The 21,255-nt window shown below is 53.6% G+C and overlaps 2 protein-coding genes across 2 annotated transcripts in view; one reads left to right on the forward strand and one right to left on the reverse strand.

Moving 5' to 3' along the window:
* The window catches only part of NXN (nucleoredoxin), a 42,949-nt gene extending 37,324 nt beyond the window's left edge, over positions 1-5,625 (reverse strand). The window contains exon 1 of the mRNA XM_065647054.1: positions 5,279-5,625. Within this exon, the coding sequence (XP_065503126.1) occupies positions 5,279-5,596 (318 nt within the window). The 5' untranslated portion in view covers positions 5,597-5,625. The remainder of the gene's footprint in view (positions 1-5,278) is intronic.
* Positions 5,626-14,884: 9,259 nt separating this feature from the next.
* LOC135995641 (multidrug and toxin extrusion protein 2-like) lies at positions 14,885-20,521 on the forward strand. Its single transcript, XM_065647107.1, has 15 exons — positions 14,885-14,901; positions 15,230-15,378; positions 15,541-15,583; positions 16,257-16,301; positions 16,701-16,798; positions 17,026-17,123; positions 17,260-17,373; positions 17,587-17,654; positions 17,847-17,955; positions 18,041-18,116; positions 18,447-18,516; positions 18,688-18,820; positions 19,183-19,277; positions 19,511-19,592; positions 19,954-20,521. Exons 1-15 carry the CDS (start codon positions 14,893-14,895, stop codon positions 20,178-20,180), a joined length of 1,416 nt encoding a protein of 471 aa, XP_065503179.1. The 5' UTR covers positions 14,885-14,892; the 3' UTR covers positions 20,181-20,521.
* The last annotated feature ends 734 nt before the right edge of the window (positions 20,522-21,255 follow it).

Consider the following 21,255-nt stretch of genomic DNA (forward strand, 5'->3'; position numbering starts at 1 on the left):
AGATTAAAACCATACTGCAACTTCCATGCTGGGAGCATTGCTGGAAAAAAAAAAAATAAAAAAAACCCCAGGAATGCAAAACAGAGAGCTCTACCCAGATGCAATTCAGAAGTGAAACCCTACCCCAGCACATGAGCTAACCCCGCCATACGCCGCTTTGGAACATTAAATAATGTCCATGAGAAAGGACTGAAAAACTCCAAAACGCCCCGGACTCTCTCAAAGCCCTTACGATGAACTCACTGTGAATTCCACCCAAACTTTCCCAGCAGTAAGAAACACCTACAGCAAGTACCTATAGGCGATGGTACAAAAGGATCGTTTATAGTATCAAACGAGGCAGTTCACTGCATTTGAAACTAAAGCGTTATCAAACTGCTTGAAGAAGCCACTGTCCAAAGGCGTCATAATCCTGATGGCAGTTTTTAGGACAGGACTTGCAGAGCCCAGTCCAAGATCCAACCGTGTACGAGCAGCAAAAGCTCCGGCTGCTTCTCCCCACTGCAGAGTTGGGAGGATTTGATGATGGAAAGATGTCCCAGGGGGATCTGACGATGGAAAGATGTCCCAGGGGGATCTGACGATGGAAAGATGTCCAAGGACTTTGAGAGTTGGCCCTCAAACGTGGGCAATCGCCGACTGAAGGATGCGATGAACAGCAGGGCAGATGACACATCAGCAAGACATTTAAAACACTAACTCTCCCCCAAGGAAAGCACTCAGGCAGGCCACAGTTTGGATATACAGGAAAATCCAACCTCCAAGGGCGTCAGTGGTTTTTGCAATTATTGCAGGACCTGGATTTAAACCACAGCCCCAGGTTTGCAGTTTTCTGATAGCAGTGGATGCTTCCCAGGATTTGACTGAAGGATTAGGGTCTTGGCATGAGAGGTGACTGCTAATTGCATGGAGGGTCACTGCAAAGCTGTAAAACATACTCAGAAATAATTTGGAAAAGCAGCATCGAAAACAGGAATTAGAGAATGTTCTGGCTCCTATGCCATCCGCACAATGTGGAAATACTGAATAGCTTATTCCTCAGTCATAACTGAAGTTCACTGCTGTACTGCTCCAAAATCGCACAGAAAAACGCTCCAGTATTTTGTACCTTCTTCTGTAAAGCTCTTACATGTTCAGCTCCTAAAAGAATGCATTTTTGGAGAAGAACCATGCACTGATTACTTTAAAAAGCAAAGTTGCTTGGCTTAGTTCTGCAACCTGAGAGTAACAAATGAAATTGTCAACCACGCATTTTTAAATGAACGTTTTCATTTCAACATCTGGATTAAGATGCCACAATGAAAAACAGCACAGAGGCTTCTCTCTGCTCCTTTCATACATCTCCCTTTCTTATGTTTCAGAACCAGCGAGTTTCAAAGCAAACAAAGAAGCAGTTGGTGCTGCTAATGCCTTGCTTCTTACTCAATAGCCTTATGTCATGAAAAGACCATATTTTTCAAATCTGCATCTCCGTGAGCCAAAGATTTCATATACATTCCCACCCCAGAAACACAAAGTCGGGAATACAGCTGAAAGTGATTACCTAGATATTTTTATATGATGAAACTCAAAAGCTGCTTCAAGTGATTTACTAAATTTTCTGTTAGACAAATCCCACATCTGTGCTGACCACTTGCCTCCCAGATCTCAGCAGATGGTGATTTCAAAAAGAAAAGTTACAAGTCCCTGAAAAAAGGGTATATCTTAAACAGTAATTAACGGGTTTTCCTCCCCCCAAAAATGTGTACGGTCTAGTTTCATGACATTTCTACCTCCTCCCCACCATTCCTTGCACAAACCCTATCTACAAAACTAGTACCTGGTACCGTATTAGGAAAGGCTCACACAGGAGACAATGTTTTTAAGCAGAGGGAAGGAAAATGCCCTTTTCTTGGGTATCACAGAAAGATAATCAACATGTCTTGCATTTATTTAAAACCAGAGCAGAAGCTTTGCCTTCTCGAGAAGGATCTGGGCAACACTCAAGCAGATGCATAAATACCGCGGAGAGCAAACCCAAAACAAGAGGCAAAGCTCAGCAACTAACTAGGAAAGTCAAGATTAAAAGGAACGAGGGAGACGATTGGGCCAAGTAACAAGTGAAAACAAAAGCCAAGGGTGATGCTAAACCCAAACCCCGAACGAAACAAAAGACACAGGGCACCATCCCTTCCCCCCGGTTCGGCTCGGCAACGCCAGGCATTATCGGAAGACAAATCAATTATCGACAGCTGCATACAGCTATCTGAATCCGGGGCCGAACGGCTTAATAGAGGGATGCGCATCACGCGTTAAAATCCTCCGATCTCATTTGGCACGTTACGGTTTTGTTCTTGAAAATAAAAACCAATAATCCGGCTGGCTGTGGCTCAGACAGAGGCACAACACCATCCTTCTCATTAATCAAAGGCTTTCCCCACATCCAGATGTTTGCTGACTTGTGCTGCTCTCTTTTATTACTGGTTTGGAGACAGAAATTGCTGTATGCTGAAGTTACCCAAACTCAACCGGTTGTAGCAAGACGCACAGGCTGTAATGCCCTTGGTAACTGCACCCCAGCATTATTGAGTTACTGAGGCATCCAACAAAGAGTGGCTGTTTGCTTTGACAACCCAAACTACTTTCACCAATAACCATGAGAGCAAGATGCTATTTTACTTTTAAGACTGTGGGAATTTTACTGCACGCCCAGAAAGGAGCCTGGTTTTTAAGATTCCTCAGCATTCCATGCCCAGGCTTCAGTAGAGGGAGAAATGCAAAAAATTGCAGAGAACGCTAGAGAAAGACAAGGCTCACGCTGGTAAACGTTTCAGCGGGAAATCAGGACCGTAACAGCCATATTACTGAATAATTCTGGGCAACAAAAATGATCCTACAGCCAATATGGGATGGGAAAACACCTCTTCCCCAAAGCTTTCAGACCTCAGTAAAGAAATTAACCAAGTCACAACAGGGAGCACTGGCTGGAAGGGACCTCTGGAGCTCTTGGAGCCCAATAATCACCAATATGAGACCCCGTCGGTCACAGTTTCACGCAGTCGAGCCCTGAACCTCCAAGGACGGAGGGTCCGCAGCCTCTCCATGGGCTGAGAGCTCAGAACAGAGCTCAGCTCCCAGCCCGACATTCCCATCTTCTGTTATCTCTGTTCTGTATCTGCAAGCTCCCTTTCTTCCCATAAATCTATATAATTCTGTGGGGCTTGTCTCACATCGGGTTGAGGAGCAGCCTTTAGTGCAAAGGAACCATAACTCAAAAGGACTGCCTACATTTTTCTAATGCTTTTTGTTTTTAAACAAATTAAGCCCGCGAGGTATCGAACATATGCTAGACACGCACAGCTTTTGCTGGCATGTTTTTGAAAAACAGAAAGTTTGTTCTTTTCTGGAGAGTCAGGTCATTAACCCAACTATTTAAAAATCAGCCTATTATACAAGGAAACTTCTAACTGCCTGCACTACAGGTTATAAATCTCCTGTTTAGAAATCTGATATCCTGACATAATTGCCCTTATAACTTACAAATAGGTTCTCTGTTATCCATAGATTAAGCTTCCTCCAAAGCCACATCACATCTGCTTAGTTTTGAAAATATACAGCACAAGCTTCAATTACTTTACACTCTGCACAAAAATAATCCTGAATTTAACTCAGGGCTACTTGGAATAAGCGTTTAAGACCCCATAATCTTTTTATTTCATGTTTTCTTGCAAGCTAATAGATGGAAGCGTTGGCTGGCATGTAAAATTAATGCCACCTTCCACTTCTATGATTTCCCAACCGTTCAAACTACATTGCAGTAGAATTTTTAAGGCAAATATAGCAAGCAAAAATCCCACCACCTAAATAATCGGAAATGTTCTGTAGGGAAGTGACCAGCTACTAATAAGAACCACAATATTTTCACATCCCTGCAGGAAGAGGGCTTGGTTTTAAAGAAATGGGAATGAAACTGTAATTTCTCTGAAGGATGAAGCTTCTGTCGCAAATCCCCTTGATAATGAAACTGATCTCAGAGCCCAAGCTGTGACCACTCATGCCGGCTCCCAGTTAGAAAAGGGGCAAACTGGGGCCCTCTGGCAGCACCATCCGGGTGCACGGCGTTAAACACGCAAGAGCCTTTGCAGAACTGGAGGCTTAGCGACCAAAACCCACAGCAAACGAGCAAAAAAAAAAAAAAAAGAAAAAAGAAAAAGCCAAATGTGGGCTTCGAACCAGCTACACGTCTTCTGAGCAGAAGGAACATCACACGGCACAGCCAGAGGACAGCCAACTTTCCCTTAAACGACTCCTTTGCCTAAGGAACGTGCCGGCAAGGAGGGTTCAGGCGCTGGTTCGGGGAGGAGTGGTCCCTCCCGTCACCACACAGCCTCGCAGAGCCCAAACACGCCGGAGCGGGCTCAGCCACCCCCAGCCCCACGGGTACCGGGGTCACCCCAGCTCCTGCTGCGGCGCAACCACTCGCCTGAAAGATGTTTAGAAATGGCACTGTGGGGCACCATCTTTTGAATTCTTACTCAATAGATTCCAGAGATTAGAGCTGTAAAGGCTTTTTTTTTTTTTTTCTTTTTTTAAAGCTACCAAGGCTGTGAGCTCGCTGGGATGGAAAGCCCAGCCCTTGCCTTCCTGTCCCTCCCCGCCGGCCCCGGCTGGGGCTCAAGGAGCGCTTTCTGTCCCGTATCTGCCTTTCGGATTAAACTCTTCAGATAAAGCGGCTGCAACTTGTAGAGCGCTGAACGCACCGGCTGCTCGATGCAGACAAATAATTAACACCACGGCAGCAGCTCAGCCGGCAGCCCGGCCGGGCTCCAGCTCGCTGCTCAGCCCCCAGTGCCCTCGCACGGCCGGTGCAGCCCAGGGGCCCCTCCCCGAGTCCTCCTTCCCGCGGGCTGACGGGCAGACTGCGGTCCCCGATTCGGGCTCGCGGGAGCCACGCTCCGCGGGGGCCGCCCCGCTGCCCAGAGGGACCCGAGCGCGCCGCCCCTCCCCAAAACCGCGACCCCCAGGCGGGGGGTCCCCCGCTCACCCCCCCCACCCGCGGAGAACGGAGCCTGCGGGGCACCGGGGACACCGGGCGAGGCGGCGTCGCCCCGCGGGACACCGGCTGAGCGCCCCCCCCCCACCCCCCCCCGGGAACTTTCTGGAAGGCGCCCACCCCGCGCCACGCGCCCGCCGCCACGCGGGACCCGCCCCGGCGGCGCGGGGGGGGCCCGGCCGAGCCCCGCCGGCCACAGACAAAGCCCGGGGGCTCCCCCCGCAACCGCCCGGCCGCCGGTCTCACCTTGCGGTGCTTGTCGGCGAAGGGCAGCGCCAGCCAGGGCATGGCCCGCACGGCCTCCTGCCACTGCTGCTGCTCCTGCTCGGCCGACACGAAGACGATCTCGAGGCGCTGCCCGCCGGCCGCCGCCGCCTCCCCCCTGAAGCGCCCGTAGAACGCGGCCAGGCTGGCGCCGAGCTGCGCGCAGGGGCCGCCGAGGCTGCAGCCGAAGTACAGCCCCACCAGCGAGACCCCCCGGGCGGCCAGCGCCGACACGGCCACCTCCTCCCCATCCGCGGTCACCAGCACCTCGCCCAGCACCTCCGACAGGGCGCCCGCCATCCCGCCCCGCTCCGCTCCCCGCTCCCCGCTCCGCCCGCAGCCGCCGCAGCCCGCGCCGGCCGAGCCCCGCCCCGCCCCGCCAGGGGGCGCTGCCGCGACGCGCTGCCCCCGCCGCGCCCGCCCCCGGCAGCGCCGCCCCGCGCCCCGCCCGGGCCCGCCGCCACACGCGCACCCGCTGCGCCGCTGGGTGCCGGGCTCGGCCGCGGGCGAAGCCCCGGGGGAGCGCCCCCCCCCCGCGCCTCAGCCCCCCCCCCGGCGCCTCAGCCCCCCCCCCCCGCGCCTCAGCCCCCCCCCCCGCGCAGGGCCCGCTTGCCCCGGGGGGTGGCCGGTACCGGCAGCCCAAGGAGGGGGCTCCGGCGTGGGCTCCGCGGGTCTGTCCCGCTCACAGCCCCGGGTCACCCACCCTGAGCCCCCGCTCCCGGTACAAACACCCTCCCCCGGCTGGGACACCCGTCGGGAAATCACAGTGCCCAGCTGGCCCGAGCAAGCTTTACAAAGAGCTCTTCCCTTCTTTGTTTCCAAAATCTGATGTAAATACGTGTTTACCCTTATCAGTGGCGGGCGGAAAAAAAACTGAAAGCCGATCCAGAAGTGTAAACACAAGTAAATTTGGCTGCGTTGAATTGCACTGTCTAGCTGGCTGGAATACAGAAAGGAAATAAAGCATAAACGGTGACACGCAAACCAGGCTTTAGAATGGATTTGCTCTTTGTAATCGAAGTCTGTCATCTGCAAGCCTGCAGAATTCACTGCAGCACGGATCCTTGGGCACTTTGGGCTGGTGTCCGTGTGTCCGTGCGGCACAGCCTGACCCACTGACCCCGCTCGCAAACACCTCTGCGTGCACGCGCTCCAGTAAAAACAAAATAAACGCGTAAGGATGTGCAAAGCTGAGTCCAAAGCATGGGCTGGGGGCTGAATTTGGAGGCTTTTGGTCTCCTCTGCAGCCCTGCAGCTGCACGGACACGACGACTGCGCACAGGTTGGACGCCGCCTCCGTTTTTCTTCTTGAAAAAGCCCCAAACCAGCACTCTTAAATCTTGCTAGCTCCTACAAAAGACACCTGTACTTTTACGGCACTTCCTCACTTGTCTTCTCAAGTGAGGCTGCTGCTTCTTGCTGCGTTCAGTTGTATTTAAAATTGTTGCACAGCATCTAGAGCCATTAGGGGATGCTTTATAAATACAATTAATTATCATTATTATTATTATTACAGCTTTACAATCTCTCTTTTCTTTCGCCAAGACCTGCTCCCTAGAGGTGGATCAAAGCAAGAGGAGTTTTGCCTTGTTTTTATTTGTCCTGCCTTATCTGCCTTAATTAAGTATTTGGGCTCTTCAGGGCAGGGAAGCTGTTTTTAAGTCTGCACCCCTGAACTCGACCAACCCATGTGGCAATATAAATATTCTGTTGTAAAAATAATACTTGTGGCTGCAGTTAATTTGTCTGGCCCCTTTTTTTTTTTAGCGAACAAAGCAGAAGTAAGATGCTCTGAAATACAGAGCAAGTAAAAAGCATTTCTCTCTCTTAAAGAACAGTAAAATAAAATGAGGAAACAGCTGTTCTTAGCAAACAACATCAGAACGTGAGGGGACTAAACTGAGGTTAAACCATGCGAACCCTTGCAGGGCTCCCATGTGGATGCTAATCTGCATTTCCCTAACTCTGATTCATTTTTCCTAAGTACTATTTTTTACACTGTATCCCCTTTGACTAATATATGTTGTATTTTTCACTAAATAATTAGCAAATATTTTGACAAATATTTGCCAAATATTTGTTTGCCTGGATTTGTTTCCCCCACAACCAGTGTTTATTAGGATAAAATCTGGGGAAATGCATCAGGGCGAAAGTGCTGAGCCCGAGGGTGCTGCCAGGGGAAGAAAAAGCGGCTGGAAAAGGGGGCCCGTTCCCACCCCTCGATGAGCCCGAGCTGTGGGATATACACCCATCAATCAGCTCGAGCAAATTAAACCCATGGCAGCAAAAAGAAGAAAAGAAAGGCACGCTCATCGTGCTTTTTGAACAGCGGTAGCCGAGTTACCCTCAACCCACAGGGTGAAAGAAGCCATCAAAGAAAAAATCTGATTTACCAACAGCAAAAAAAAACCCATCGCGGTTGATGTGGATCTTTCAGGTTGATCCCGGCGCAGGCAGCAGAGAACACGGGCAGGCAGCAGCACACAGCGGCGGCCGCGCAGCAATGCAGACACAGGGACCGCGCGAAGTGTGCAGCTGCCAGCGAGACACTGAATTTCTCATTGCCTTTTGGTTTTTTTTTTTTTTTAAACAGGCAATTGCCTTTTGGACGAATTCCAGCCACCGTAAACATCGGTATCGGGCTTCTCTTACAGAAGCATGTCTGCGCTAGCAAGCTAGGACAAATAGTGGTGTGAACAGACATGTTTATGTGACGGTCTACGCCAAAAACTAGCAGTAATAAGAACACCTGGGATTATGAGGAACCACTGAGAGCTGCCCACTCGTGGGCCTGAGCGAGTTCACAGTTCTGCTTCACAGGCAAGACTTCAACCCTTCTGGTCAGCATGTAACTGCAGGTCCTGTAACCGCTTCAGTACAGCAGCTGCACCACCAGCCAGCAGCATTTAAAACAATATTAGACATTATGTTTTTTGACATTATTGAACATTAATTATACCTTGGAGATGCAGGCAGCAGTGGAACGTGAATTCTCCTGGGTCCAAGGAAGCGTCGTCAATCTGTAGGATGGACTTCAGAGCATTTACATGGGTTAAACAGGAAAAAAAAATCCCTGTGTACCCGGTAGAGAGGCTGCCCTGCAGTAAGGGTCACTATAGTCTAAAATCATTTGCATGTTTTGCTAATGCACTCACTACTCCAGAATACAGTAACTTTCTTTGCTGTGGGACCATCACACAAGGGGAGCTATTTAAAGATGGGTGTTCTGGTTCGTTCTCTCTGTTGAAAAGGCCCAAATTCATGTGCTGTATCTATGAGGGCTTTGATCATCTGATCCTATGCTGCGGCGCTTAAATAAAAACTAATTTGATTGCAAAAGGCTCTTTAGTTTTTAATTTAGCTGTATTCAGAACTCCAGATAGCATGGAGGAGAATGGATTTTCCACGGTATCTGAACATCAGCCAGCAGCAACGTCTCTTAAAAGAAAGGGACACTCTTCAGATAGTTGAGCATTTGACATAAATCCATTGTGTTCTGACATTTTTCTTATTTGGTAGCTCTTAATCGCAATGGTTCCAGACACGGTACATTTGTGGGGTACATTTTAGTAACGGGATGTTGGCTGCATTTCACAATATGGACATACATATCTAGAGAAAGCCCGGGGTAGTCATCCTGCTGGGAATCTGCAGAAAAAATGGTCTAATTCTGCTCTGCAGATGATGCAAGAAACTGAAATCCTTCTCCCGTCAGCTGCTTTCTTCTGGATTCCCGTCAGCATCGCTGAGAACTGCACACATCCCAGCTGCTAAAACCAGCTCCAGCAGGACCAGCTGCCTGCTCCAGATCGTTCATAGCTGGTCACACATTAACTCCTTTAAACAGGTCTGTGGTGAGGGATCAGCCTTCCCAAACCCTGCTCCAAATTCACCGGAGGTCTAAAATGAGTTCGATGATGTTCCACTCCAAAGGAATTTGACCCTTTGAATTCCTCTAACCGGTGTTGCAATACTGTTAATATCCGCTGGCTGAGGGCAGCTTGCTGCGAGCCCACGGGTACCTTTGACCTTCCCCATCGGTCTGGGGGATCGAGCACATGAGCCCCACCAAATTCCACCAGGCAGCCGGCAAGGTCCTTGTCCCCATCACAGAAGGGGAAGGACCAAACGTGCCGGCCTCCAGTGCGAGGCTCTGCCTGCAAGTTTGCACCGACCCATGTCCCCCTGGGCGGCTCACAGGCTCATCCGAGAGCGGGGAGGCTGAGGCAGAGCCAGGGATGTGCTGGCGATGGGGGAGACCTCGGGGGCACCCCAGCTCATCAGACCAGGTCCCGGAGTGCCCGTGCTCCTTCCCAGCAAGACTGGGATCCAGATATGACCACAGAAGACAGCTCTTCTGAAAGCAAATATACTTTATTTCAAACAGCAGCAGCAAAACACAAGAGGGTTTCAATCACAGCCCATCTTACGTGTTTGGCTCTCCAGGCGCCAGTCCACTACCTGGCTCCTGCAGCCAGGAGGTAACGTTTCTCCCCTAAGCCTTTTTAAAGTTCCCACTATTCTTTTCAAAGCTCTTTTCCCCAGGTTTCTGCCTGATTCTCTGCCTCCTCTTGGGCAGCCCAGGGTATTGATCTCAGCAGGGTCACAAGTAAACTTCAAACGGGCTCATGCTCACGCTGCTTGTCAAGGAACATGAAGGCACCATCTGAGCCTTATCGCTGCCCCCCCCCGCCTCCCTGTGAGATAACAGCACCGCAGGAACCCTCTGGCCTTCTCGCAGCCAGGCTGGCGGCAGCGGTCACACTACCAGCCAAGACACACATTGTTTGCCGCTAACGACTTGAATTTCTTCATCACTGCTGCTAAAGTGCTGTCCCGCAGACGGCACGGGCATCCAACCGTCCCGCTGCTCTGCCGGCCACAGGGGATGGAAGGATCACGGGGAAAACAGGCAGCCCTGGTTCACCGAGCCCTGCACAAACTCATGCCCTTCGGAGCAACCGCCAGCAAAATTTGCTGCTTTTTCCCTAGCACAACACTGGAGTGACACCTTATCTTTCACGACTTCTGTCCATTTTCCACCCTCAGAAGATGTGTCTGAGGTTTGCACACTAGCTGTCTTAACACCAGCCTGCAATTTCTCTGTTTAGCCTCTTTTCAGTGGTGAGCAGTCCCATCTGCAACTGAGCGCGGCGGATGGTGCAAGCACTCAGCATCCAGGGCAAGAAAGGCCTTAAGTCTCTGAAACATTAATATAAGAATCTGCCTTGAAGTATCTGTGTCTGAAAACTTTGGCCCAGCATGTTTCCATTCTGCAAGTCAGTTTGTTCCTCTCCTTTCCCCCAATAGAGAGGAGCAAAGCGTTTACTGGAGCCCAGCCTGTGCTGGCCAGCACATCGAGTGCCGAGCCACCCAGGGTGGGTCATGGTGATGTGAACAGCATCAAAGGAAGAAGAAACTGTTCCAAAGTTAAAATACACTCTCAGACTTTACATTGAACTTTACATCGTTCCTTACCCACTTGTGAAAAGGTTTTGGTGATCTGCAAACAGAATCCTCTGGCTACGCCGAAACACGCACTTCTTGAAGAAACAACTCCAGGTGAATTTTGCAAGTTGCTCTTTCTCCCTTGACTACCTGCAACATCAGGAGGAGCTCAAGACCAGACCGCAGCAGCATCAGGCACTCTTTTGTCCTGAAATACACTGATTTCATCATGGCTCATATTAATAAAATCAGGGTGGCTATGACTCATCACTACTACTACACAATTTTTCATTATGTTAGCTTATACCTGAAAGAGCAAGGGGGTAAGTGAAACACTAACGAGTTTACATTTCTGCGTGGTGACACCACAGCTATAAGGCACTGAGGCAGCGTTTGAACAGCTGTAAAACCAAGCCCCACTTTCCACTGTAATTTTCTGGGCATCAGAAATAGGTTTGATTACAGCTACTTGGTTACAAGCTCCTGCACTCTTGCTGGTGACCCCCTGGTCAGTGTGTGGGGAATTCCCGGGGGGTCCCCACCCCACAGCCAACACGTAGGGGTGCTCTAGATGTTGGTTACAAGCTCCTTCCAACCAAAATGATTCCATGATTCTATGCTCTCTAGAGCTATCGGAAAGGAGGTTGTAGCATGGAAGGTGTTGGTCTGTTCTCCCGAGTGAAAAGTGATAGGAAGAGGAGAAATGGCCTCAAGTTGTGCCAAGAAAGGTTCAGATTGAATATTAAGAAACTTTTCTTCACGGAAAGGGCTGTGAAGCGTTGGAATGGGCTGCCCAGGGCAGTGGTGGAGTCACCATCCCTGGAGGGGTTGGACAGACATGTAGATGAGGCTCTTAGGGACATAGTTTAGGGCTAGAGTTAGGTTATGGTTGGACCTGATGATCTTAAGGGTCTCTTCCAACCAAAATGATCCTATGATTCTATGTTTAACAAATAGAGAGGTCCTCTGCTCTGTATACTGGAGTATACCTCACCTCTTTTTGTAGCTGTTTACATATATCTGCATTGTTCAGTCTTTTATGTAACAAACTGGAGAATAAAGTTTTGGCAAGAAATACTTATAAGGGGTATCTAAGAGCGTTAAGAGACATGTTCTGTAGCATTATGGCCACCATGGGGGTTTTTTTCAGTATTGCGTGCTGCCTTTTTAAACGAGTAACCCAAAAAAATTTGCTGTATATATATGTATACGCGCTGATTTTATGTTCCCAATATCAGCAGGGCCCCAAGTCCCTCCAACACACCTGGGGGGTCCCCAACCCCGCACTGTGCGCTCCGTGCGCGTGGAACCCCCCGCCGCTGCCTCCCCCGGAGCGCTCCCCGACCCAGGCCCGGAGCACGGAGCTGCGGCTGCCCCTCCTCGGCCGGCGGCGGGTCCGCTGCCCTCAGCCGGTGCCCGGGGCGACCCCTGCCCTGCCGCGCCGGCCCGCACCGCCCCCCGCCGGCAGCCCCGCGGGCGGGAGCGGCCCCGGCCGTGCCCATAAGGCGTGTGCGGGAGGCGGCGGGCGGAGCGGCCCATGGCGGCGGCGGGAGCGGCAGCGCGGTGCCTGCGGGGCGCCCGGCGCCTCCTGCCCGCGGGCGCACGGCGGGAGAGCTGCGAGCTGGCCCGGCTGGCGGGGCCCGTGGTGAGAGCCGGGAGCGGGCGGGGGGACACAGGGCGCGGGGACAGGACCCCCCCGTCCCTGCCGGAGCGGCGGCAGCCCCGGCGGGGAGCGGCGGCGGCGCGGCGGTGAGAGCCGGGGATCGCCCCGCGGCTCGGGCACCCGCAGCCTGGCAGCGCAGCCCGGGCTGGGGAGGAGCCCTCGGGCCCCGGATCGCCCTTCGGCCTCCAGCCCGGGGTTCCAGCTCCCTCCCGCCGGCCGTGCCTGCCGGAGGCACAGCCGGACTTGAACCGCCACCGTTTGTTCCTTAATTGCCATCCAAGAGCTTGTTCCTTACCACCGCAATTGCTGTTGCTGTCCAGCTCGGTCCGTGTGCCCTGCTCCAGCGTGGCTCTGAGAGAAGAGCAGTGCATTTGGGGAGGCGGGGGATAAGCTGTTAAATTGCTCTGGGGAACGAGTCTGCAGCTCCAGCACTGCCACTTACCCCTTGGGTGACAAGCGGGCCGGTTAGCCGGACACCAGCTCCTTGGGCAGGCCTTCCAGCAGACTGTGGGTGCAGAGGTACCTCACAGCCCGCTGTCCTGAAATCCTCCCCGGGCTGTTGTTTGTCTGCCAGGACACACATCCCGTGGGAGCCAGGGACTGACGGCACGTTTTGCAGAGAGGATGTGCACCACTGCCCTGGTCTAAATCCATTACACATGAAGCTTGGTGCTGTGTGTTTTCTAATCTATCTGGTAAATAAGTGCCAACTGATGAACTCAGGGATGCCCTCCCTGACATCAAAGCACCAATCTGCTGTGAATGGGCAGCAGAGGAAGTATAGATGGGTTTCAGTTTCTGTAGCTGAATACACCAGCCCTAGCTCGGTGCCCTCAACCATTCCGTCTGCAGCACAGCCTGGTTCTCCATGTGCACAGATAACCTCAAAACCACACCTACAGTTGTCATTAGCTAATGCTCATTTAATGGCAAACCCTGCACTGAACAATCGTGGAGATACAGACCCTTCCAGCGGGAATTACTCCCAGCGGCAGGTCGAGCATGCCCAGGCCTGGCAGGAGGATCTGCAGGCAGCGGTGGGAGGTCTGGAGAGGAGGAAGTTTTTGTTCTGTTCTTCTTCTGACCCCGCAGGAGCTGGTTCTCCAGCAGCGCTGTGCTCTTGGCTTGCCAGCTGCTGGGTGGAAAGGAGCATGAGCAGACCCTGGGCATGGTCCCCAGCCATGCCCACCCTTCAGTGGGTATTAATGTCTCTAACTCCTACCATCTGCTTCTAGCTGTGCCATGACTCTGTGCCTCAGATGCCTGTCGAGGAGCTGTCCCCTTGCCAAGGGGAAATGAGGTCTGGAGTGTAATCTCTGCTACAGCATCGCTAAGCTAAGGAACAAGCAGCCTAGACTTGGCATCTCTCTAGGAGAAGACATTGTGGTTTGGGAGGGGAGTTTTCCTAGATGCATAGAAGTGCAGAAAAAACATAAGGATTTTTTATTTTCCCTCTCTATGCATCTTTCATCCTGGAAAAGAGGATTTCTAGTGAAGCTGTTAAGCCACACGTAAACAAGGTCATGTGGCAGATTGGCTGTGCAGCACCAAAATACCACAGGGCAAGTAGAGGCTTGCTTTGAAAGATAAAGTCACTGAAAGCCTGTGCAAGTTCTGGAGCAGCAGCCGTGGGGAGCAGGGACGGGCTCGCAGGCAGCAGAGCCGCGGCCTTGAGGCTGCGGTGACGCCAGGAACCCCGACTATTCACAGTCCGAGGTCAGGGGGAGGAGCGGTGTTCCTCGAGTCCTAACCAGTCCTCATCTCACCGTCTCCTCCTCCTCCTCCGGTCCTAGTTTGTCGCCCAGCTGCTGGGGTTCCTGATCAGCGTGGTCAGCTCCATCTTCTGTGGCCACCTGGGGAAAGCCGAGCTGGATGCCGTGACGCTGGCCGTGTCCGTACGTATTGCTCTGATTCCCCTCTGATTTAGAACATGTAAATTATGCATCACCAAAAAAAAAAAGAAGAAAAAAACCCCAAAACCTGTAGGAACGCATATGTGAGGACCCTCTGTGTAAGCAGAGCCTGATGTGAGGTGAACATCTCATCCAGCAAACTGCCCTTTCTTCTGCCCTGAGCACAGGCAGGAGATGGGAACTGAGCAGTCGGTGGCTGTGCCAGTGCAAGGCCAGAGCTGGGCAGGGAGCTGGAGCCTGGGACAAGCTCTTGGGACCCACCAGACCTAGCGTGTGGCCAAGATCAGCACTGTTTGTGGTCCTTTAGATATTCACCCCTTGCCAGAGGATTCTTTTCCACGCCAGAGAAGAGGCAATAAGAACATGTTATTCTGAGAAATAGAGAAGGGCTGGAAACCTCCCAAAAACTCACAGCAGAACTGTCTCCCCACCCAGCTGGCAGGGACACGGTGCTTTGAGCCAGGTCCCCTGTCACCCTCCCTTGCAACCCACGTCCTTTGTCTCTCCTCCAGGTTATCAACGTGACGGGCATCTCCATCGGCTCTGGTTTAGCCTCAGCATGCGACACGCTGATGTCCCAGGTCAGTAGCAGCTCCCCCTTTCTTGTGCCTGGTGGGGTTGGGTTGGTGGTTGTCTCTCCTGTGATCTGTGCACAAACGGTGGGACGGTGGCAGCTTCCAGCCAACACAGGGCTACAGATGTCCTGGATGGAGCCTGCTCCCTCCCCGCGGCTTCCCCATGTTGTGCCTGGGTAGCAAAGGGATGTGCAATCTCCCCGAGAGCCAGTTGTACTCAGCCAGCCTGTCACAAGTCACTGCAGGGCACGGGAGATGCATTGAACCAGCCCATCACTGCCCCGGCCCCTCTGGTTCCCTGTGACCCTCACCTTGGTCCTCTCTCCCGACTCAGACGTACGGTGGCAAGAACCTGAAGCAGGTGGGCACCATCCTGCAGCGGGGGATCCTCATCCTGCTGCTGTGCTGCTTCCCGTGCTGGGCGCTCTTCGTCAACACCGAGCGGATCCTCCTGCTCCTCCGACAGGACCCTGAGGTCTCCAGGTCAGGGATGAGGTCGAGCCCTTCTGGACCAGGCGTTTGGCTGGGGCTGGTTTGCCGTGTCGTGTTGGGATCGAGGCTCCATCTAGCTCGAGCTTGAGGCTGCTTGGCTTGGCTCTGGCTTTGCTGTGTCATTAACTGGGGAAACAACTCTTTTTTTTCCAGGTTAACTCAGATCTACGTGATGATCTTTATCCCAGCGCTTCCTGTAAGTTGCTGCTAAAACTGTTAGAAGCTCCGTATCCCTCAGTGACTTTTGGGGAAAGGAGGGAGGATCTTTGCTCTGGGGATCACAGAACAGCACGGTTTAGGGTTTTACAACCTGCCCCTTGATCTTGGACTTTAACAGGTGTGCACTGGCCAGCAGCTGCTGGACCAGCAAACATGCACTTGTTCATCTTGCTGTGCAAAGGCTTTTACTGCAGGGCACGTCTCTGCACAACAAGTAACTGGAGATGGACATTGGAACTGGGTGCTCCAGGGCTTGTTCTTACCTCCCAGCTGCTTGTTGCAAGCACTCAGAGCTGCTGGGCTCTGGCTGGTCGCTCTGTCTCTGGAGGGACTCCTCTGGGGAATAAGTGCAAGTTAATACTTTCCTCCAAGGTTTCCAGGCTCTCTCATGCTGATAAGGAAGCGTGGGAGATTTCTTATTGGGAGACTGGCCTCTTCCCAGTGGGAACAGGAGGTGCCTGTTGTTAATCCTGGCCTGGGGATGCTCCTGGCTGATACCACAGTTCAAACAGAGCCCAGGAATGGGGTGTCAGGCACCCCGAGAAGCTGGGGGAAGGAGCTGAGTGAAGGACCTGCCTGTGTGTTGAATGGTAGCTGGCTGTTGAACCACAGTGCAGCGATGCTGATGAAATGAATCCTGACTTTTGCAGGCGGCGTTTCTGTACCAGCTGCAGACAAGATATTTGCTAAGTCAGGTACTGTATTACTAACCAGGTTCTGGGCGATAGGTTAAAGATATTCTTAGGAACATGGATAAAGTTGGGCATTTAAGTTCATCTTGTTCTGGGGAGAGCTGGGCTGGGGAGTATGTGATGCACAGCCCTCAGCTGGGCCTGGAGAACTCATGGGAATCACGCTTAGCTTGCTCCATTTCCCCACTACTGCCTCCCAACTCTGCATGGGGATGATTGCAGCAGCTCCGAGCCCTGCACGCTGCTGCCTGCATGTCTAACCCGGTCCAGCTTTGCCTCGAACAGGAGCTGCCGCCTTGGCTTTCTCCCTGAGCAGCGATGAAGGTGTCCCCTGTGTTCACTGCATGGGGGCTTGGGCAGTGCTGGGGAAGCAAACTCCAAAAATCTCTCCTTGGCTTCCAGGCGATCATTTTGCCTCAGATTTTGACAGGGATCGCAGCCAACATCCTCAATGTGGCCATGAACGCCTTGTTCCTGTACGCACTGAAGCTGGGCATGGTGTAAGTGTGAGCGGAGGTGGTGACAGGCTTTGCTCAGGGTGGCGGGGTGTCCTGAGGGCTCAGTTCTGCCGTCCTCTGCCCCCAGCCGACCCACCTGGCAGGATAAAGCTGGAGGGATCTGCCCCACATCTGCAGCAAGGCGTGTGTGGGTGCCACTGGGTTCCTCCTGCTGTAGCTGAGGAGCTGGTGGAGGAGGATGTTTGAAATCAGTCTGTCTGTCTCCCCAGGGGCTCTGCCTGGGCCAACACTGTTTCTCAGTACACCCAGGCCATTCTCCTCTTCCTTTACGTGTGGTGGAAGAAGATCCACGTGGACACCTGGGGAGGTACTGTTCATAGCTTCATCCTTCAGAATACCAGTGTCCGGCGCTGGGGATTTGGCACTGTCACCAGCAGCCACGGTGTACGTCTGTGGAGGAGGAGAGGGACGGCATGCATTCATTCTACTGCTCCTCGCTGCAGGTTGGACCAGGGACTGTCTCCTGGACTGGGGCTCCTTCATCCGACTGGCGGTACCTGGCATGCTCATGCTGTGTATTGAGTGGTGGACCTTTGAGATCGGGAGCTTCTTGGCAGGTGAGTCCAAATCTTCTTTTTTCTCTGTTTAAGCAGGTCACGTTCCAGCCATCCCTTCTCTGGTGGCTGCGCCTGTGTCCCCAGAGCACCTCCTGCCAGCAGCCTCCCCACTGCAGGGTTGGTTCTGATGGGGACCCTGTAGTTGCTGCCTCCTTGTCAGCAAAGGAGGAGTTCAATTCTGACATAATGAAGGATGGGGTGAATTTTTTGCAGGGCTGCTCAGTGTGGTGGAGCTGGGCGCACAGTCTGTCATCTACGAGCTCTCCTCTGCAGCGTACATGGTAAGGGCTGGGTGAATTAAACCAAGGTCAGCCTGGGAGGATCCCACAAGCAATGGGTCTGCAGACCACGGCTGGGGAGGGATGCAGGAGTCAGTCCCAGGCAGCAATGCAAATTTAAATCACTGCTGGGGAAGGAGAACATTGCTGCAGGCTCTGTCACCACTCACCTCCTCCTTGTGTCCTGCTTCTCAGGTGCCTCTGGGCTTCAGCGTGGCCGCGAGTGTCAGAGTGGGCAATGCCTTGGGATCGGGGGACATGGTGCAAGCCAAGACCTCCTGCATCACCGCGCTGCTGTGCGCAGGTCAGCCAGGGCACGAGGAGGGGAAAAGGAGCAGGACTTGCTGCCCTTGTGGCAAAGCAATATGGCTTATTTCTTTTTCTTTCAGAAGTTTTTGCTGTGGTGGTTGCAACATTACTGGGAACCCTAAAGGACGTGGTGGGATACATCTTCACCAATGACAAGTGGGTTAACAGCTTTGAGTATTGTTACCTTCTCGGGGGGTGTGATTTATATCCCAGAAGCTGCTGACAAGAGTTCATAAAGCTCCATCTGGCAACCATGTTCCTCAAAGGTTCCTCCCCACTGTCCAGTGTCGCCAGGCAGCACGGCTGCTGCTGGCACTGGGACTGGCACTGGGACACCACCGCGGTGGTACCCAAGCTGCCCGCATCCCCGCGGGACTCACGGGCTGGGATCCGGCTTTGCTGGCTGAGGGAGATGTGGCAGAACCAGAGTCCCTTGGGACCAGCCTGTGCTGCTTTCACTGACCAGCATGTCCGTCTTCCCAACAGGGAGATCGTTGTCCTGGTGTCCAAAGTGGTGATCATCTTTGCTCCGTTCCACTTGTTTGATGCAGCAGCAGTGAGTATCCCCACATCCCTGCAGGCTGGGGTGCAATGGAGAGCACAAAGCCCCTCTTGGCTCTGTGGGGCAGTGCTATGGGGTCCCCAGGTTGTACCCCAGAGCTCCTGTGGTGTTACCTTCCGTAGCACGTGCTTTCCCGTGGATTGACCCCTCTGCCTGCTCTCCTAGGCGACCTGCGGCGGTGTGTTGCGGGGCACAGGGAAGCAGAAGATGGGTGCTATCGCCAACGCCATCGGCTATTACGCCGTCGGCCTCCCTATTGGCATCTCCCTGATGTTTGCGGCCAAGATGGGGGTGCTGGGTACGTGTGTCTTCTGTTTGAGATCGTATGAGCTGCTGGTGCTGCTTCTGCTGGGCCAAACCCTCTGCCTGGAGCCTGGAATTGTGCTCAGCTCTTCCTTTGTGTCGGTGGGGCTGAGTTGCACACTGAAGTGCCTGGCAGAGGCTCAGTAGCCTCCATCAAACAGGGGCTGAGGTGTTCCAGTAAATCCAGGCTTGGTTCCAGCATAGGACGCCCCAGGAGCTGTTTTGTCTCAGGAACATCGAGACTGGGTTAGACATGGGGCAATATCTGACCCCATGGAGTCCTTGGGCGTTTTGGCAGCGGCTGGTAAAACCAGGCTTTCCTCAAGCTCCCCCTGAAATAACTCTTCATCGCTGCAGGTCTGTGGGTGGGGATGATCGTTTGCATCTCTCTGCAAGCTCTGTCCTTCTTGGCTTTCGTCATGCGCATGGATTGGAAGAAAGCTGCAGATGAGGTGAGACTTGTGCCTCTCTGTAGTAACTCTTAAACAGTGTTATAGGCGAGTTCCTGTCCCAGGACAGTGCCACAGTCCTCTGGGAGGAGGCAAAAGTGAAAGGGGATCTGTCCTTCTCCTGTAGCAGAGGAGCAGTTTGGTGCTGAGCACGTTTGCTTTGGGAGGAGGCTCAGGTTTGCTTGGCTGGGCAGGACACCTTTGCTCTGAGAAAAGCAGCTTTTCTGTGTTTTTAGGCTCAAGTGAGAGCTGGGCTGAAAAAACAACTGGAAGATGTGAACTCCAATGGCACAGCTGCTACCAAAACATCTGCTGTGGGTATGTGACCAGGGCTGAGAACAGGGAGGGAGCCCAAATTCTCCACCCACCCCTTCCTTCCCTTCGCAGCATGGCAGCTGTGTCTGTCCTGCTGGCCCACGTGGCTGGAAAAGGGACAGGGTCTGGTGCTGGTCCCAGGCCAGTGGCACTTCTGTACTTAGCAATGGGTACAGGGTACCCTGGTAGCCCTGTCACCACCATGGCTGCTCCAGGGAAGAGCCTGGTTTGCCTTGCCTGGGAACATCTGCTCTGGGCATGTCCCGGTGTCCCTGAGCCTTGGGAAGGGACCCTCAGGACTGTCACCAGCGCAGCACCAGACTGGGATCCCCAACTCTGCAGCGCTCCCTGCTCTGTCCCACAGATGACGTCTCCGTTGACACGGACACGGCGGTCCTGCCCGCGAGCATGGCGGGAGGCGAGAGGCAACCCCACGTCCAGCTCATCACGCAGGAGGAGCCCGTTGTCGTCCCTGCTCCTCCCGCCGCGCCATGGAGGGCTCTGCTCGTCCGCCGCGCGCTGGCTGCCGCCGCCGCCGTGGCCGTCCTGCTGGTGGGCGTGCTGGTGCGCGTCCTGAGCGGCAATGGGTAGAGCCGGTGGCACTGGGGAGCTGCGCGCAGAGCAGGACACGTGTGGTGATGTCCCAGGAGGACGGCGCGGGGCAAGGAACTCCCCCTGGGTTCCTTGGAAAGAGTCACTTTGCTCAGTGTTTGGCTAGCTCACGATCTTTTATCCCACACGCAAAGTTCTTAAAGGGGGTGAGGATGCAGCGCCTGGGAAGAAAGTGCTTGAGAGCTGGTCCCTCTCCTGCACTGGGATGTCACTTGTGTCCTGGGACTGGCCCGGGAAGGAGACAGGGACCTCGTGCTGCTGTCCTGCTGCCTGGAGGTGTTTGTCCACGTCATTTGCTAATGGCAGAGGCTCCTGCTGCCCACACCACGTTTCCTCACGCACCAGTCTGTGCCAGTATCTCAGCGGGGCAGAGCCCACTGCTTACTGCAGCGGCAGCACGGAGAAATGCCAATTTTGCTGGGAGACGGCCGGCTGCTCTGCCTGCACCGGGTCTTGGGTGCTGGCCCTGCTCTCCCTGCAGCGTGGCAGGCGCAGGGCCTAAAGCAACTCTTCTTTGCACTTTTGTAGGGTGGGATTTTTGACACAATAAAGTTTTCTGAGTAAACGTTGGGCTGTTACTGTGGTGTGAGCCTGACCCCGGTCATTGGCACGACTGAGCTGTGAGAGGGGAGATGTGTGCCTGGTTTGTGCAGCGTGATGGGCTCGCACAGGGCTCAGCTTCAGCCTCCCGGCCCCACCGTTTGGGGCTGGCTCTGGGTGCAGCAGCAGCCAGGGGCTTGTTTTTAGCTGGGCTGACAGAGCATCCTGCTCCCCTCGGGTACAAAAGCAGGGTTTGTGCTCCTGGATCGCTCCCACACCATCGCTGAGCTGCACAGGAGGGTGGTGGGATGCACAGCCCTACAGAGCCATCTAGGAACTGCCATATGGCTTAATGCAAACGTCCCAGCACTGTCTGCCCACCCCAGCCCCTGGGACCCATCCCAGGCTCTTACCTGCAGCTGTGTGACAGCAGTGAAGCCACCGCGGTGTGGCACAAGTTCAGTTGTTGGAGATGAAACCACGTACAACCGGTGCACAACATCTCCCTGCCACC

The sequence above is a fragment of the Caloenas nicobarica genome, chromosome 17, assembly GCF_036013445.1.
Source record: "Caloenas nicobarica isolate bCalNic1 chromosome 17, bCalNic1.hap1, whole genome shotgun sequence".
Classification (NCBI taxonomy): domain Eukaryota; kingdom Metazoa; phylum Chordata; class Aves; order Columbiformes; family Columbidae; genus Caloenas; species Caloenas nicobarica.